This window comes from Urocitellus parryii, chromosome 2, assembly GCF_045843805.1.
Source record: "Urocitellus parryii isolate mUroPar1 chromosome 2, mUroPar1.hap1, whole genome shotgun sequence".
In the NCBI taxonomy this organism is placed as follows: domain Eukaryota; kingdom Metazoa; phylum Chordata; class Mammalia; order Rodentia; family Sciuridae; genus Urocitellus; species Urocitellus parryii.
This window is the reverse complement of record NC_135532.1, coordinates 160,852,208-160,871,030: the sequence shown is the minus strand read 5'-3', so window position 1 is coordinate 160,871,030 and position 18,823 is coordinate 160,852,208. Positions and strand designations below refer to the sequence as shown.

At 34.0% G+C, this 18,823-nt stretch overlaps 1 protein-coding gene across 1 annotated transcript in view; it reads left to right on the top strand.

The window, feature by feature from the left end:
• Positions 1–18,823, top strand: part of Slc9c1 (solute carrier family 9 member C1) — a 69,668-nt gene that overhangs the window by 42,165 nt on the left and 8,680 nt on the right. Inside the window, exons 13-22 of the mRNA XM_077795528.1 lie at positions 1,332–1,429; positions 4,273–4,392; positions 7,295–7,490; positions 9,186–9,374; positions 11,448–11,597; positions 13,028–13,079; positions 14,157–14,305; positions 16,251–16,376; positions 17,501–17,599; positions 18,132–18,305. Of these exons, the coding sequence (XP_077651654.1) occupies positions 1,332–1,429; positions 4,273–4,392; positions 7,295–7,490; positions 9,186–9,374; positions 11,448–11,597; positions 13,028–13,079; positions 14,157–14,305; positions 16,251–16,376; positions 17,501–17,599; positions 18,132–18,305 (1,353 nt within the window). The remainder of the gene's footprint in view (positions 1–1,331; positions 1,430–4,272; positions 4,393–7,294; positions 7,491–9,185; positions 9,375–11,447; positions 11,598–13,027; positions 13,080–14,156; positions 14,306–16,250; positions 16,377–17,500; positions 17,600–18,131; positions 18,306–18,823) is intronic.

The following is an 18,823-nucleotide window of genomic DNA, read 5'->3' as shown; positions in this document are numbered from 1 at the left end:
CTGGGAAAGTGAGCTTTAAATTCAGAGAAATGTGAGCTTCTAATGTCATCTCTGACAAGTTACTTAATTCTCTGAGCCTCAGCTTTCACCATTATAAAATATAGATTAGAATATTCTCAATGTTGTTACAAGAATATAAAACATATATTAATCAGTTAATTTAATGGCAATTACTTTTTAGGAATCAGCCATTTTCTAAATTCTTTTGTTTTGGTGGAAATGATCATGTAAGAATGAACATTTTTCTAGTTATACTGCTTTGTCATTTGTATTGCAAAGCTTTCATGAGACCCACATTATTTTAGACATCCTCATTTTTTCTACAAGCTATAATTTTATCTTTGAGGAAAATGAAAATGTTTTAATCTTACATGTTTCATTTTGTTGGATTTTTTGTTTGTTTGTTTATAAATACTTTAATGTTGTTTTAGGAGGAGAGTACTACTCTGTAGAATTCCTGTCATTATGAACAGATAATTTTTTTAATCCCACAGATAAATTTAAATCCCCAAATTTAGTTGGTATCCTTTTCTAGTAAACTCCACAAGAACAAAATAGTGTTTTAATTGTGTGAGAGAATTCCTGCTACAGGACCCAGGAATCCTTGGTCATATCACATATTTGAGGTACAAAGTTTGTTTCTAGAGTGATTCTCAACAGGGTCAGCACACAGAAATCAAGAACCATATCAGATCATGGTTTCCACAACATCCTGCTCATACATAAGGAGACATGAAGCTACTCAACTCTCCATCTATTGGACAATTATGTTATATGCACGTATGACTATGCCACAAAGAACTCCACTATTCTGTATAATTATTATGTATAATTTTAAAAGATTGTGCTTTGCAAAGCAGTATCAGTCCATTTTATCTTTATAATAGACTGCACAGAGCAGAGTTCTGATTGGAAACGTTTAGGGAAGTGAAATTAAATAAAGCTGTAAACCAGAATCACTTTCATCCTTTAGGATTTCCAAGAGTCTTTTTTTTTTAAGTATTCAAATATGCATTATGAACTTTTAAATGGGAATACAGCTTCCAGCCATTCTCAAGATTTATTTGGCACAGAACTCCACTGATTTTTTGGAAACTTGGTTAACAACCAACAATAGGTCTTTTGGTGATAGCTTGTTCCACCCGAAGCTCAGGTCTTACCTTCTGTGCTGATCTGATAGTCTGGACTTCATAGAAAGATGCTCCATGTAAACAAACTGGATTATCTGGGGATTTTGACTTCTTTTTCAAAGATTATCTTTTCATAAGGAAAATAATAAGTTGTCATTGTCTTCCATGCTATCCAATAATTTTAATCGATGTTCCTTTTAGGCAAGCTACCAAAGACAATACAAGAATGAGACTCTGTCCCAGAGTGCAGCCCAGGTGTTGGTTGGTGCAGCAGGAAGCTTTGGTGAAAGGAAGGGAGAGTAAGTATGTGTTAAGAGAGGCCTCCTATCTTAAGCCAGGGCATGTAGGAAATTATGCAAGTGAGTTTTCCTGCTTTTGTATGGTAATTCGGGTTCATGTGTGAGTACAAGGCACTGCCTGTTCTACCCTCAGGGTTAGGGAAAATCACCTGCTTCCACTTTGCCAAGCTTGCTGCACTTGTGCATGTCTGTGCTTTTGTACAAGCTGCTCCTTTTGAACAAAATGCTCTCCTCTTCCTATTTTTGGCCCCTACCCCAAAGTTAAGCTGTGGTAAATTATTTTATCTAAGACTATTTGAATGCTTAAGAGCACAGTGTTCCTTCATCTCCACATGCACATCTTCCCAAAGCACAAGTGGCCCTTCAAACATCATCTATTAATATTCAACATACAAATTTTGGAATATATGATATTTTTTACTTATACATGTCAGAGACATGCATTGAATGCTAATATGTGCAAAGCTGCATGTCAGGCATTGTGGGGAATATCATGATTAGTAAATTGATGTTCCAGCTTCTAGAGAATATCTGTTGATGGAATTTTCTTCTTTGCTGGGATGTCTGAGAGCTGACTTTGCTATTTATTAACCATTCCCATTGTAGCTCCTTGGGTTGGTGTGTCCTGTGACCAAAAAAACAAGTTTAAGCATAGAAAGAGTAGAGGATTTACACAAAGGTAGCATGGCCAATGCTAAAAGTCTATGAAATTGCTCAAGAATAATGTATAGTTTATTGTGTGCTGTGCCAGACACATTTTTTTAACACTAAACGCTCAAGGTCACTCCAGGTGAACTGGGCTGACACGAAACAATCACACAGAGACAGAGAAATACCTTTTTCTTTGGGTCTTGTGATGGCTCCTCTGACCTTAGGGATCCGTGGAAAAGAGAGAGAGCAAGGAGCACTTGCTGAACCCTTTCAATGGGGAGAAGCCATTCAAATAAGGCAAAGGGCCAGGTTTCAGGGGCTTGAGTCTAGCTTCCTGATGTCTGCTGTCAGCTGATTGACTGACATCTAGGAAGGCCATGCCCATCTCATGAGCTGTGTGGGGATCAGAGGCACAGCAAGTGAAAAGACCAGAGTGAGGCCCGCCCAGAGGGGCAACATTGATTCAATTCACTTTGTGCACTCAGTGCTCATAGTTCACATACACACAGCCCATGGCTGACTTGCCACATCTCCACATTCTCATGGCTCAAGGCTAAGGGCACTCGGTTCCTATGTGGCAGCTCCTGACACTTTAGATGCATTATTTACTTTTAGCTCACAAAAATTATATGAGAGAAGTGCTATTATTATCTTTACAATGGGGGGAAGAAAATGAAGCATAAAGATTTTAGATACCTTACTCATGGTCTTTTGTATAATAAGGCAAGGTGCCTCACCATCCAGTTAGAGACATCATCTGTTCCCTACATCACCTCTAAAGAGTGAACATGTGATGTAAAATATGAATTCAGGAGCCTGCATTACTTAGAAATTTGGGCTGTAAATGATCACATACTTACTGATATCACAGAACTTTAAGATTCATAGGAACTCATGAAATCATCAGATCTTAGCTTAGATATGAATTATTTTAGGAGGGTTTCCTGCTTCTCCAGAACTCTGTTAAATGTCCCCCTTAGAGAGTGTCTCTGTGGGAACACTCAATACACTTCAATATAATTGTTATGGGCAAGTTTTATCCCTCTTGTTTTTTGGGTAAACCCCTAAGTATAAAATTGGTATTTAATTTCTTGAGGTACCACCACATTATGTCAAAGGCAGAGACTAGTAAATCCACAGCAAACAAAATGGGTGTTCAATAGATATTTTTTTTCAAATAGTGAATGGATCAAATCACCTCTACACTCAAGATTTTACATGTAACTAACACATTATTGTATTGAATCTTGGAGAATCCAATGACAACATTCTTTTCCATTACATTAATATCCCTCTAGCAGAGAAATTGCACACATTTCAAAGTGAGAGCATTTTAATCAATAGAGAGGACAAGGTCCACCTTTAAATTCAGGTTCCATTGCCCTTCCATGAAGCCACAGGACAAGCTTGGGCCTCAGGCCCATTTACCCAGACCTCTGTCACCTGTCTGACGAAGGCAGTAAGGGTTTCTGGTCAACAGCAGGGAAATTTCTTATAAAACCAAAAGGGTTAACTGAACAAGATCAAGCCACAACACAGGGATCTGACCCTTCTCAGCACAAACCCTGCAGACAATCTGAAGCAGCGCTACCAGAAAGTCTTTTGGGGTCCTTCATAGCACTAACCTTTCCATTGTAATTTGACTCGTTGCCCTAAAGATGAAACAAAAGAGATAAATGTGTGAGATGGTCTAGCTACTTTATATATAGTTAAATGAGGAGATTATATATAATATTATAATCTCCTCATTTAACTATCCTAGTCTGACATGATATTTTTACCCCTAGTTGTAAGTACATGTTTATGAGTTTCTGTGTTTATGTGTTCACTGCCATATCAGACAGTAGGAAATGCAAAATGAAAACCAAGGTGAATTTGAATCATGAATATTTGAATGATATTCTCTTCCTGGGCCTTGAACTGTCTGCTCTTTTAAACCATGGATCCCCAATTTTTGTGTGCTTTTTCTTTAATGAGTGGGTCTGACAATCTAACTTTATAATTGTGTATCTACTTGAGTCTACGATTTCATGACTTTCATCCGTACTCATGAAAATGTCTCATTCACAGATATCATTGCATAAAATGTTTTTCCTGCTTTCTGACAACACTGTGTTAAACTTATCTCAACATGTTTAAAGCATATTTAAAGATCTCTCTCTCTCTCTCTCTCTCTCTCTCTCTCTTTTTAGATACATGACTCCTGAGACAATAAAGCATTATTATGAAAGCAAAAAACTACTTAGCTTCCTTAGAAAAGTACTGCTCAATTGGGTATACAATACTAAGAAAGATAAAGGGATTCCATCAAGGTAAATGCTTTTGAGACTTATAAGAAATGTGCTTTATGTTTTTTTTTTTTTTTAAATTCTCTTTTCATTCTCTTTTTAATTATAACCTAAATACTTTGCAAAATATTTTTAAGTAGCTTAAAACTAAATTACTTGTATACTAAACAAAAATTACTTTAAAAAGGAAAGACAAATATGTTCTCTTTTTTAATTGAGATGAATCTCATATAACATAAAATCAACCACTAGTTATTTTCAAGTATACAATTCAATATTATTTTGTACAATCACAGTGTTGGACAACCATCAATTCTGTCAAATTCTGTAACAGTTTTACTAACCCAAAAGAAAGCCAATATTCATTTAGCAGTCATTTTGCATTCTTTCCCTTATTTTTCCAACTCCCAGATAGCACTAAATTATATTCTTTTGCCTGCTCTGAATTTTAATAGAACCATCCATGGGTAGCCTTTTATTTCTAGCTTCTTTCACTTACCATAATGTTTTCATGCACATGAATGTAGTATGTATCATTAGCATAAGGTTCATCCACTTTGTAGTTTATCAATATTTTACTCCTTTTTGCATCTGAATGATATTCCATTGTGTGGAATATAATTTTTTTTTAACCCATTCATCTGATCATGGACATTTGGACTGTTTCCACCTTTTGGCTAGTATAAATAGCACTGTTATAAATATTTGTGTACAAGTATTTGTTTGAATGTTTGCTTTTCATTCTTTAGATAATTTTATATTTAACTTCTTGATAATTTTATATTTAGCTTCTTGAGCTACCACCAAATTGTTTTCCACAGCTGCTAAACAATTTTAATATTAGAAAGTATGAGTTCTTCAACTCTATTTTTTCTTTTACAAAACTGCAGTAGTTATTTGAACTCTCTTGAAACGACATATGAATTTTATGATTATCCTATCTATTTCTGCAGAAAAAAAATCACTGATATGTTCATAGAGGTTGCATTGAATCTGCAGATGCATTGAATCCGTACGTTGCTGTCTGTAGTATTATAATTTAGCAATATTAAACCTTCCAATCCATGAAAATGGAATGGAATTTCTCTCTTTAAAAAATTTAGACCCTTAATTTCTTTTAGTAGTATATTGTAGTTTTCAGAGTATAAATCTTTGGTTAAATGTAATTTTAAGTATTTATTCTTTTTAATGCTGTTTTAACTAGAGTTGCTTCCTTAATTTCATTTTCAGATGGTTTATTCCCAGTGTATATGCCATATAAAAATAATATAAAAAGATAATTGTATTTCTTTTTTTTTTTTCAATTTGTATGCCTTATGTTTCTTTTCTTAGAACTGATGGGAAGGGATATTGACCCTGTTTCTCAACAGGAGTTTCAAAAAATTTGTGGCTACTTTAATCTACCACACTCAAATGGCAAATGTTTACATTTGTATTGCATACCTTTAAGAGCTTTTAATACTGATTTACGCTACAACTCTTCTAAGTAATCATTTCTATTGATTAAATTTGAAAAAAAAAGAGATTTGAAAAGCTAGTATTGGCAGTCCCTATATTCTTTAAATATTATCATTCCTAGGTAAGTAGTGGTACAGATTCTGAAGTCAGGTGTCTCAATTTAAATCCTAGCTGCATGATTTATTAGCCAAAAGAGCTTTTCAGGCCTCAGTCTCCTTGATCTGGGGATGGCTAAGAAATTATGTGTGTCAAGGGGCCATTTAGATGAACAGTTAACTAGAAAGACACTTTTCTAAAGAGAACCTGGTTACGAAAGGGATAAGATCAATTACTACGTGATTATTTCTCCAGATCCCTGAGGGCACATATACATAACTATCAGGTCAAACGTTCACGTGGATCCACTATCCTATTATAGCAGGAGTGGCCAAGTGGCCAAGTGGAACCAATAAACAAAATCAACCATAAATTTAAGCAAAAGGTATCACAAGTGCAATTCTGTGCCAATACAGCTTTGCTGCTGGAGGAGATCAAGAACAACATTCTGGAGAGCGGACCAAGAAGGGCAGATGTGTTGCTGTCATGACATTAACAAGGCTTACTTACCTTGGCTCCTTGCACATGCAAGCATTGCTTAAGGCTTTGGAGGACCCTGGCAATGTTTTTGTATTCAAAAATGTCATTTTCTTTTTTTTCAAGTAGAACACAAAATTATAAAGAGCTTCTGCCTCATAACACAAATGTACCCCTGAGAATGGGAAAATAATCCAGCATTATTTGATTTATTAATCAATCAAATCATTTAATTTAAAACAATAATATATTATTATACTACTTGAAAATATTTTTAAGTATTATCATTATTATTGTTATTATTGTATATAAAGAGTAAATTTTCTCATCCACAGTTATACTCTTTAGTATTATCCTTGGTATGAAACTATTTTTTAAAGCACATCACCATTTCAAATTTTTTTGATAAGATTTGGGTCCATACTGTTCTAATACCACACATCTCAGGCTTTCTTCCCAATTTTATGCCTGGACAAGGTAAGATGTTCATATACATTTTTTTTTAAAAAGCAGATTACGGAAAGACATATACATGCTATAATTCCTTTATGTTCATAATGTAGGTAAGAGGAATTCTTATTGTTTTATTTTTAAAAATATTTTCAGTTTGAATTATCCATGGCTTATTCCAAAAGCATTTCTATTAAATGTTAAATAAAAGTTAATGAAAGGTGAGAAAAGAAGGAAAAGGAAAGGGAAAACTAAACTCAAGAGATTAAGCAGAAGAGGAAATTAAAAGGACAATGTCTGAGTCAGGATGACAATATTAAGCCAGTGGTGGCTGCTTTTCAGACTTAAGCATGGTGCTATGGCTACTAACAGCAGAACTGAGTGTATAATGAACACTATTTAACATAATCCTCTTGTCAGATAAAACTCTCTCTTTATTTTACAGATATTGCTTTCTTCGTCTATGCCATAAAATAGTATTTACTGATGAATTTGAGTATATTGGATACCTTGTGGTACTAATGAATATATTTCCTATTATAATCTCTTGGATATCCCAGTTAAATGACATCTATGAGCATGAAATAAGATTCACTAACTATTATTTTCTTGCATTTTATATTCTAGAGGATCTACTTAAGGTAATATAAAATTTATGTGTGTAAATTCGTTATGTTTAATGAGACTTTTTAAACACTAACTACAAACAATTTTCTAAAAGAATATATGAAATTTTCCTTCTCAAGACAGACTTTATTTTTTAAAGATGGTGTTTAGGGTGACTCAGTAGTAAATATGCATGCTTATAGCATTGATTCCATATTGCAAAAAATCAATTTTCAACAGTATAAGTCAAAGAGACACAGTTTAAATAGTATTATGAATGGTCTTGAACTCAGCAAGGTATTAAGCAGATGGATATTCATTCTATTATTTTTATACTTTATATTTTTATTATATACAGATAAACAATTGAATAGATAACGTGACAGATTTTTTATACTTGAAAAAAGTCATAGCTGGATTTTTAAATGCAAGGACAGCAATATTCTGTCATATGGATCTACAAGTTGTAGTATAAAACATTTTTCACCAGAAGATTTAAATAAAATAAATGCATATGATGTTTGGACAAAATAAATAAATCTCAAATCTTGGCTGTAAAATTTAAATGCTGTTGCAGAGTCATAGTAGTGGAAAAGAGTGGATTCAAATCCAATCACATAGTGCTTGGTAAATTCCAAGCTAGTCAGAAAGAACATAGGGGGTATCAGAATTAAAAGGAAATTAAGCAATTGGGGCTAGGTTTAATAGTGGTGAAGAGTACCCTAACATCATTTAACACACACTGTGGTGAAAAAAACATTAAGTTAGAATGCAGTCAACCTTGCCTCTGATTTTAGTTTTCTGTGATGAGTTGTAAGCTATTATCAAGTTACTGAACTTTTCCCAACCTTAATTTCCTCTACTATAGAAGGGCAGTGTTACTAAATGATATATGAAAATGCCTCTGGATCTAATAATAGATGCCTCTTTTTAAAAATATTTATTTGTTAAATGCTTCTATTAGTCTTTGTACTTTACCAACTTTTGAGCTGCTGCCCTAGCTATAGTTGGCTTCATACAGTCCAGCTTAGTTAAGTATCAGAACTGGACTGTAAAGACATCATTGTACTTTATGGAGATACTGAGAGGAAACTTCCTCTGTGCAATGCTTGTCTCTACCTTCAACTTAACTTCAAATAATTACCTCCAGAATCAAATGATTCTTAACTCAAGAATCATTCTTACTGCTCAATTTGCAATCTGGCACTTGTTTCTCTTTTATTTTTTTTACCCTTTTTTCTGTTGATTTCAGCTCTGCCCCTTTTCATCCTGTCTTTCAAAATCTCCATTATGTTCATAACAATTTATCAACTATAAAGGCACCAGTTATTGCTTTCTTCGTCTATTTCAAATCCTTACATTACAAGATTTCAAATCCTTACATTAATTCTGTAAGCATTTTTGGCTGTTTGTTTTACATTAAAGGACCATGACACACTGTGTATTTGCTTGAATTTGTCTTTTCACTGCTGCCCCTTGTTTCCAGGGACATTTTATAAATCTGCTTCTTTCCATCTATGCCTATACTTGGTGACCCATTCTAAGTCAATGAGTGCCCCTTTACAGACTGCATTGCTGAACCTGTTGGTCTTTGTTTTTCGGTGGCATTTTAGACATTCAGACTCTTAGATGCATCAGAGAAAAACCTAACTGGTGAAATTTAAGGTATTGTGGGAAATGATGTAGTAAAATTGAAACCATGACCATGTAATTTCTTCTTAAATCAACAGATGGCAGCAATGAGGAAGGACTATTTTTCACACACTTGGAATATTTTTGAGTCAGTAATTTCATTGATTGGCATCATAGATATAATACTTACTGAGACAAATTTCATTAATTATTATTTGAATTTCATTGAAGCCAAAGTGGTCTTTATGAAAATAGTTCGACTCCTTCGTATATTACGCATTTTGAAGGTAAAGAGCCAGTAAATCATTCAATTTCAGATTTCTCCTGTTTCATGAAATGTGGCTAAAATCAGTTTACTTAGGGCAACCACTTTCTATTGGGTTGTTTAGATCTTAAATTTTAGCTCCCTTTGATGAATCAAGTTTTATAACATTTTATGTTATGAATAATTAAATTAGGGCTGGGCTTGTGGCTCAGTGGTAGAGCGCTTGCCTGGCATGTGTGATTCTCAGCACTACATATAAATAAAGATTAATCAATGACTAAATATAAGAAGTAAGAAGAATAATTCAATTAAATTAGAAATTAGTTTATCATGTGAAAGTATAGACGTACTCATCACAGCTTTTCCTTTTAACAGAGAGCAGATGAAAAATTCCATACTAATACAAGTTAACCTTGAAATAATTTTTCTTTTTATAGATACAAGAAGATGAAAGATAGAGATTAAAAAAAAACAACATTTACTCAAAATAGTCACAGGAATAAAACAAATAGCGTACATTCACGCAAATTAAGAACAAAAACTACATGTGCCATGTTATGTACATTCATAGCACTGTTATAGAGTGGTATCAAAAATGACCTTTGAGTATCAAAAATGTGCTTCTTTTTTTGGTACTAGGAATTGAACCCGGGGCACTTAATCACTGAGCCACATCCACAGCCCTTTTTTATATTTTATTTGATACAGGGTCTCACTAAGTTGCTTAGGGCCTCTCTAAGTTGCTGAGGCTAACTTTGAACTTTTCTTGCCTCAGCCTCCCGAGCTGCTGGGATTCCAGGTGTGCACCACCACACCTGGCTCTAAATCATGTTTCTATAACAAGTATGATGTGTGGTTTTCATTTTTTGTATGATTATTTCAATGACATGAAACTCCATGACAAGACATGTAAGGATATATGGAAGCAGATATAATTTCTCTGATTCTTTTGCTATTCGTACACAGGGCATGAATCCATTTAAGCACTGTGTGACATGCTAAGCTAAATAGACCAATTTTATCAAGAGTTTAAGATAACATTATAGAGTGCTTATAACTTTTATTTTGCTACTGAGAGGCATAAATCAAGTAGGTTAAAAGGATGCAGTCAATACTTTAGTATTCCATGGAATAGTAAGTAAAGCTAGTGTGCAATCTAACCCAAGGAAGGCAAGTCTAGTCTATTTTAACATCTAGTTAGTTCTTTCTGATAAGAGGGAGGATATACAGTACCTACCAAAAAGTTTGGATAAAGAAACTGATAACCCATCTAAGATTCATAAGATTTGCTTATGGATTCAGGAAAGACAAATTAGATAATCTCTGCACCAAAGGAGTTTGTCGTAGAAGGAAAATGACAAGTATTCTAGGTTCCAAAGTTATATGGTAGGATAAATGCAAAACAGTAGTATGCAAGTAGTAAAGTAAAAAGCTTCCTTTATTAGGTGATACTTGAGCTGAATCTTTTTGGGATTAGTGGCAGGTAGTTGGGGGGGAGAGTATGGAGATTATGGAACATAGATAGGAAAACAGAGGGAACAGCTGTCTCTGCTAAAGTTAGGGAGCTGCCCATTTAAAACATAGAAGCTGGAGACTTAAACCCTTGGCAAAGGGGAGAAATTAATTGTGGAATGTAACTGGGGATATGGTAGTAGAAGTTTTATAGATTTAGCATGTGAGGGTGTCAGTATTTTGTAGATAATCATTTTACAACTAAACTCAGAAAATAAGTCACATTGTTTCACAAGAACTAAAACCATTTGAAAATAGCATTTAATACTCCATAAGATACATATATAAAGAATAAAGTTATAAGCTACAAATAGGTGCCTAATATCATGCATTATGAGAAGTAGTTTTAGTCATGAAGTTATAAAAGACAGCATGAATAAAATAAGAATCTTGGCAGGTTACTCTAGTTACCTTAGAAGGCACATAATTTTTCATTATTAATTTGGGTTAAACTGATCAACATATAAGCAAATAAAATTTGTGCTATATATATATATTATATATTATATATATACACATACACACACAGAGAGAGAGAGAAATAGATTTGTGCAATTCACAATAGTTGTCCTGTTTTTCTCAGCTCATAACTCCAAAGTTGCTGCAAATAATAGATAAAAGGATGAGTCATCAGCTGTCCTTTCGGTATGCTATACTAAAAGGATACGTCCAAGGTGAAGCAGATGTCATGAATATAATTGATCAGATTGCAAGTTCTGAACAAATTAAACAGGTGAGAAAAATTTTAAATACTAGAAAAAGACTTCACTCCTTCTACCTGGGTTGACCTCATCCATTATGTTCTGAATCAGTACATTTAGCTGTGGTCTTTGACTCCTGGTGTGTTAATTAATCTCTGCAAAAGCTTAAACTAGTCTACATTTAAATTTCTTGCTAATATGAAACACATTTCAGTAAGTTACAAGACTCTTGTAAATCAGTTTTTGGTCCTCGTGAAACTCATATGTAGTGGTCAGCTTTCTACCAATGCAAGCTCCAGGATTTATTAGGCTATTGTTGTATTAGATAGGAAATATTGGAAAGTGAGAAGGGACAGCAGTGTAGGGCAGAGGTTCCTCATAATGCCTAAAGGCTCCTACAATCTCATTGTTTTTTCCATAGTAAACAGTAAAGGAAATAAAAGTGAGTGATCTAACAAATAGAAGGAAGTAAAGAAAACAATAGTTTTCTACATGGAAACCTTTTGGAATTCTCTCATTAAGCAGATGAGACGTATGAGAACAAGAGGGGTTAAATGGTCGACTCAAAGTTCCATAGATAGTAAGAGACAGAGACAGTGCTAGGACCTAAATTCTAGGTTTCAACTAATACTATCATGTGCCCACAAGTTTATTGTCCAGGTAGAATTCAATATTTGCCTCCAGAAGTGATTTAGAACATTTGACTATTATATTTTATGTGCGCAAAGCTTTGTAGTTACAAAAAAAACAAAAAACAAAAACTGTATATTCAATGTGTGGTAGAACACAAAAAGTAGTTTTTCCTCTCTTCACCACACAACTTTAAAACTGATTTCCTGAGTTTAGTTGTCTTTTTTAATCTCTGATATTTAGTCCTGGAATTGGAGGATGCACAGGAGAAAAAGCAAAAGGAGTTAGATCACTAAATTACTGTCCAATTTTTGTATTCATTTCAACTTTCAAACACCCTTTGCCAAACCTTTTATCAACCTTGAGGTTGAAAGCCATTCCTGGTTTCCCAAATTTATAGGGTCTCCTAAAGATGAATGGTCAAGTAACCCCCATGCCTTTCCAAATCAATAATATCCTAAAGTAAGTTACCTTGAGGAAAAATATATGAGGTGCCTTTAGGCTTCTCCAAACCAGCCTAGGAATGCCATTTCTTGTTTTCTGCAGTGCTCTTGCTGAAGCAAAGAAGCCTTCAGGGCTGGAGGTGTAGCCTAGTAGCTCAGTGGTAGAGTGTGTGAGGTTTAATGATTCTTAGCATCAACAAAAGGAAAAGAAAAGAAAGGAAATGGAAACTTTTCATTGCACAAAATTCAATTCTAATCCCCCCAAAGGTCTCCATCATACTTTTCTACAAAGTTTGATTTGGTTAACTATCCAAAAGTTGTAAATATAAAGACATTTTATGAAGTTTCATTTTTCCAATAGAGATAATAATATTTCTTTTGTTCTGTAGATGTTATTAATTCAGGTAACAAGTAATATGGAACAAGCTATGAAAGAGCTAGGTAAGTACCTTTCTTCCTACATATTTAGCATGATCATCTTTTATCATCATGATTTCAGAAAAACAAGGATTTCTTTTATAACTAAGCTAATGTTTAAGGAAACTTATTTCCAATAATAATAATAAAGTGGATAACTTCAACAGTCATCATAATTGTATTTTCTAGTATAAGTGGGTATAGTGTAATATCACCTCCACACACTTATTCTCACTGCCAGATACAATGAAGATCTTTTAATTTCTGTTTAAATAGTCCATACCTGCATGCCATAACTAAGCATGCCATTTTATATCTTTATTAGTTCCGTTTTCTTCCAAACTTGTGTCTTCCTGAAAAATGGGGAAAGAAATTCCTTTTTCTCTTCACTGCCATTCAAAGGTTTAGGGTTACACTGAATTGAATACAGAAGTGTGCTGCACAAGTCTTAGGAAAAAGAGATCCAGTACCAGGGAGTAGGCAGCAAAAGAACACAGAAAAGCCTGATAATGAGGCTAGATTAGCAAGATTGTGTATGGCAAACAGTTACCAGGACAGATAAGAGGTCATGACCAAAGAAAAGTCCAAATGTAAAATCTGCGTGGATAAAATCTTCCAAGGAGCCAAGAATCCAGAAGAGACGAGCAGAAAAGCACAAATGGATGAGTCATCTAGATACATAGGCCAGGTGAGAGGACCATAACCTGGATGAATGAAAGGGTTTAAATCAGAAGGCATATCTGAGCACACAGTCCATAGAAAAAAATCCTGATCCAAACAGAATAGAAAAGTAGATCATGAACACCCAAGATTTAGTGCCCCAAGCAGCCTCCCAGTGTCCAGGGCCAATGGGTCAATATAACTCTTAGTTTTAGGGTGAGGGCTGTCTATCCTTTCCCATGGGCTCAGGCACAGGTGTGAGCGCTGTCAAGAAAATGGCAGAACTCTGATATTACTCGTAAGAGACCATTGACAACAGTGAGTGTGTCAGGGAGAGGTTCATTTCCCCGTGTTGAAGGCTTTAGTCCATTAGCTATTGTCCACATGAAGCATTTACAAGCATATTCTCATTGCATCTGAAAATAATTTGTTACTTTTCAGGTTACTTGGAGTATGATCACCCAGAAATCGCTGTCACTATGAAAACAAAGGACGAGATTAACGTCATGCTCAATATGGCAAGAGAAATTGTCAAGGCGTTCAGGTTAGAAGGAATTCTTCATAAAAGTGAAGGTGCTGAAATTTTTAAGGTAAAGTGAAATATTTTGGGAGCAAATATATTTACTTCATATGTAGTCATTCACAGTATTGGAGCCTGCTTTTGACTCTTTCAATAAATATCATCCTTGAGATATGAAAATCTCACTTAAAATAATTATTCAAGGGCAAGCACCCACCATAGAAAGGTTTCTTCCTGTAGCCTCAGTGGTCAACTTCTTTTTCCATTTTAGCCCCCAGTGAAAGATCATATCTTTCTCTCAAACCAATGGTCTAATTAATCTAATCTTCATCCTTCACTACCATGGATATCAATGTGTTCTTGATAATTATCTATGATACTGAAATAACTTTTCCCACACAAGCCATAATCTATGAGAATGCTCAGGTGTAGGATTAGGACTAACTACATTATCTTTCTCAAAGTTACATAAGTGGTACAGTGACATGACATATTAAAAGATAGAAAGTTTCCCAACTCGTTCTATAAACTGTTGTTATTTGTTCTTCATTTAATTAAAAATCCTAAGGATTTAGTTTAAAAGCTGTAAAATTATTAAGAGAATTCAATAGAGTACCCAGAAACAAAATAGTATACAAAATGTATCCCCAGTAAAAGACAATGTAGAAAAATATTCTTTCTAATTATTCCTGGTTATCTATAGGATAGACTCAAAATCCCTTTGAACGACACGTGAAGTCTTCCTACCATCAGCTTCCTGCCAACTTCCCAGCTCTGTTTCCTGTCTATTAACAATTGCAATTAAAAGTACAGACCCAACATGAATTATGTAACACCCATGTAGTAAGAGCTAAAAAAAATCTCACTGAGCACATATTTCTGTCAAGGAGGGATTGACGCACATTTCTAGAAAGGGCTACATAGCAAATATATTATTCAAGCACTATGTTTCCTGCCACAACTATTCAATGATGTAATTGTTGCACCAGAGCAACTATAAAAAACATGTAAATGAATGACTATCCCCAAAATACTCCTTACAAAAGCAAGCATCAAGCAAAGTTGGCTTATAGTAGTTTATAATAGTTTATAGTAGTTTATAATAGTAGCTTATAATAGTTTTTCAACCCATGCTGTAAAGACTCAAAAATTTAAGATGTGAATCATCCATAAAATAATGTTAATCTAATAAACAATAATAAAAAATAAAATCTCAAGGGAGCCTAACCAGTAGGTTACTAATACAATTTATTGCTCAGAAATTTTTTTTTTTTCAAAAACTGATTGTTGGACTGGGGTGCAGCTTGGCAGTGGAGTGATTACCTAGGTTTGATTCCCAACACACACGCAAAAGTGAGAGGAGAGCTCTCTAGATTCTGTTTCCCCACCTAGACAGGAATTATACTGGAAGAATCTCTCTGAAGTAACCATGTTGGAATTCTGGAACCTACTGAAGGGTTGACATATTCCAGGGGAAGGTTTGTGGTTAATGTCTGTCAAGTTTAGTCCTTAGCACAATATCAGTTACCCATCTCTTACCTCTCAACACCATAACAGTTAACTGTGCACATGTCTCAGAAGCACATCATATAAAACTTGCAGAAAACAGAACACACAAAAAGGACCCTATCTTCCAAGTATCAGAAATTTGACACCTGACAAAAGCAAGGAAGAAGGTTTATTTTGGCTGATGGTTTCGGAGTTTTTAGTCCATGGTCAGCCACTCCATTGCTTTGTGTGGACATTTATGATTTATGCATATTTTTTTGGACATCTGCTATACTTCAGTAAGACGATTTGCTTTAAAAAGCCAAGCTACTACTTTAGAATGATGATCATTCAATGATCAAAGAAACGCAAAGATGTAATAAGAGAGAAGAGGTCAGATGTTTCTATGCAAGAACAAAAATCTCAGAAGATCAAGATTAGGAAATAATAGAAAGTGACTTTTTTTTTTTTAACATTCCGGGAACACCAGTTTGTTTCATCTACTTTTTTAAATTGTATGGTTTTAGGTAATCATGGCCAGAAAAAGAGAGGTGCTTGATTTTCAATCTGTTATCAAGCCACTAACTGTTGACGAAATTATGTATCACATTCCATGGCTTGAGAAAGACAAAGACCGTATAGACTTTATTCAGGTAAGATTTTTATTTGCTAGTAATATCATCTTTCATGTACCAACAGCTAATCTTTTCAAAAGTAAGTATTTAAGCATGATACACTCTAAGTTAAAAACTCTCTAATTGTTCCTGATTATCTGTAGGATAAAATCAAAATCCCTTTGAAATGACATGCACAGTCCTTCTACCACGGGCTCCCTGCCTACTTCCCATTTGTCATCAGTCCCTAATATTCTACTCATACCCATCCACTCATGGTGCCCCACACACTTGACACTGTTTTCTAATTCCATTTATCTGTGGGTGCTATTTACTTTCCTTGAAATGCCCTTCAGTTCCACTTTTTTTTTTTTTCAAAATTTACATGCTAATTATGTCTCCAGAAACATTCCACCAGAGGTGCTCAGAGAAGTAGGCCTTGGGCTCGATTCCTTACCATCCTGTAGTCCATCTTGGATTTGGGAGGACCAAAGGTGCTACCATTGTTTCCAGTACATGTTTTCATTACAGCGTTAAGTTCATTACATGACAATTATTTTGACATCTCTGTCACCTACTGTGTTTTTTTTTAGCTCACTCATCTTTTGAATATCCAGTTTCTTTCACTTGCATGCTGCATAGTGGTTACTCAATGAAAGATTTTGGAATTAAGAAATAAATGGGTCTAACTGGCTTCAATAATATTTGTTTTCTATGTCAATCTAGTGCCAAAAGACCAATTATATCTTTTCACCTACTTAAAACATTTAGAGTGAAGGAATTTTTTATTTCATGAGCATAAATAATAGAATATGTGCCACAAACCTTCACTGTTTCCATTATTTTTCACTCACATGAAGCATTTTCATTCTTCCATTATATCCTCATTTTTAGATTATTTCTATCCTCACCCATATATAAACACTCCAGCTGAAATTTAAAATAGTCATGAATATCTACGTGCCTCTTTATTATTCATAATCTCTATTTCCTCTTACAAATTTATTACCAATACATTCGATTTTGCTGAACATTTACAATATTTACTTTAAAAATGTAACACTTTTATTAAAATGTGAATTTCAACATTCTCAACCACTGCCAAAATATCATTGGTAAGTTACATATTTCGTGATTTTTTTTTTTTTTTTTTTTTTTTTTAGGAAAGAGCTAAAATTGTAACATTTGATTGTGGAAATGATATATTTGAAGAAGGTGATGAGCCAAAAGGAATCTATATTATTATTTCAGGGATGGTAAAGGTAAATCAGGGATATTTATTTATAAATGTATTTGTGAGCATTAGTTTAAGAAAAACTTTTATTATAAAATTGACAATTAATATCTTTCCATGTTAAGAAGTACATAGTTTGCATAGTTCATTTTTAGGGCAGCACATACCACTCAAACTATAATATTGTTGATGAGAGAGAATGGATAATAATACATATAACCTTTTAAGTCATATTTTCTCCTAGATATTAAGAATCCATCAAAAGGATCATGTTTTAAGACAGAAAATTATAAATTATTGTTCATTTTATGTTTATATAAAGTAGATATAGTTGGCTGAGCAGAAGAAATTCAAAAGATCAGAGTATTTATGAATGTTTTGTGTCTAGGTCATTGCTAATAATAGGTTTACTTAAGGAGAAATAAGTATTTTCATTTTTAAAATAACACTTATGCATTATAATTGTTAAAACCAAAGTGGGAAGAAACCATAAGGTTGACAGTCTGGACAACATAAATTACCTGGCAAACGCATTTTTCTGTTTCTTTGTTCTTGAACAGCTTAAAAGAGTAAATCTGGGTACAGAGAATGAGACAATACTCTTGGAGACAGAGGAGAAAGCTTACCCAGTCATTTACACAGACTATGTGCTCAGCGGTGAAATAATAGGAGAGTTAAACTGCTTAACTAATGAGCCAATGAAATATTCTGCTACTTGCAAAACTGTAGTGGAGGTCAGAAAACATCACCTATGTCTTACTCTTGTACCTCATCCAATGTCTAATATAAAATTTAAGGTCTTTTCAATGTGTAATATGTCTACTGTTTAGTTTCAATTTATTATTATTTTTAAATAAGAAAAGTAAAGGAGCAAACTTTATTGCAAAGTTGTACTCACCTAGCATAATGTCCAGATAAATGGCTTCTGAAAGTGAACCTGCCATATGGTTAAATTCCTCTTTTGATATGGCAGTGATAGAATTAATTAATGGAAAACTTCCTTAGAGATGATTGAAGACAACATCTTCAACGTGCAGGGTTCCCATTGGCATGATTTGAACTCAAAAAGAATGGAGACTTCCATTTTTGAAGTTACAATAAAAGAGAAAATTTATAGCTCTACAAACTATTATATCAACCCAGTTTATGGAAAATACAAGCTAAAACCAAGCGACACTAGGAAGGAATACTTAGCTAAATCTAGAATATGGAAGATTCTGCAGGACAAATGACCTGATTTCATCAACAAATA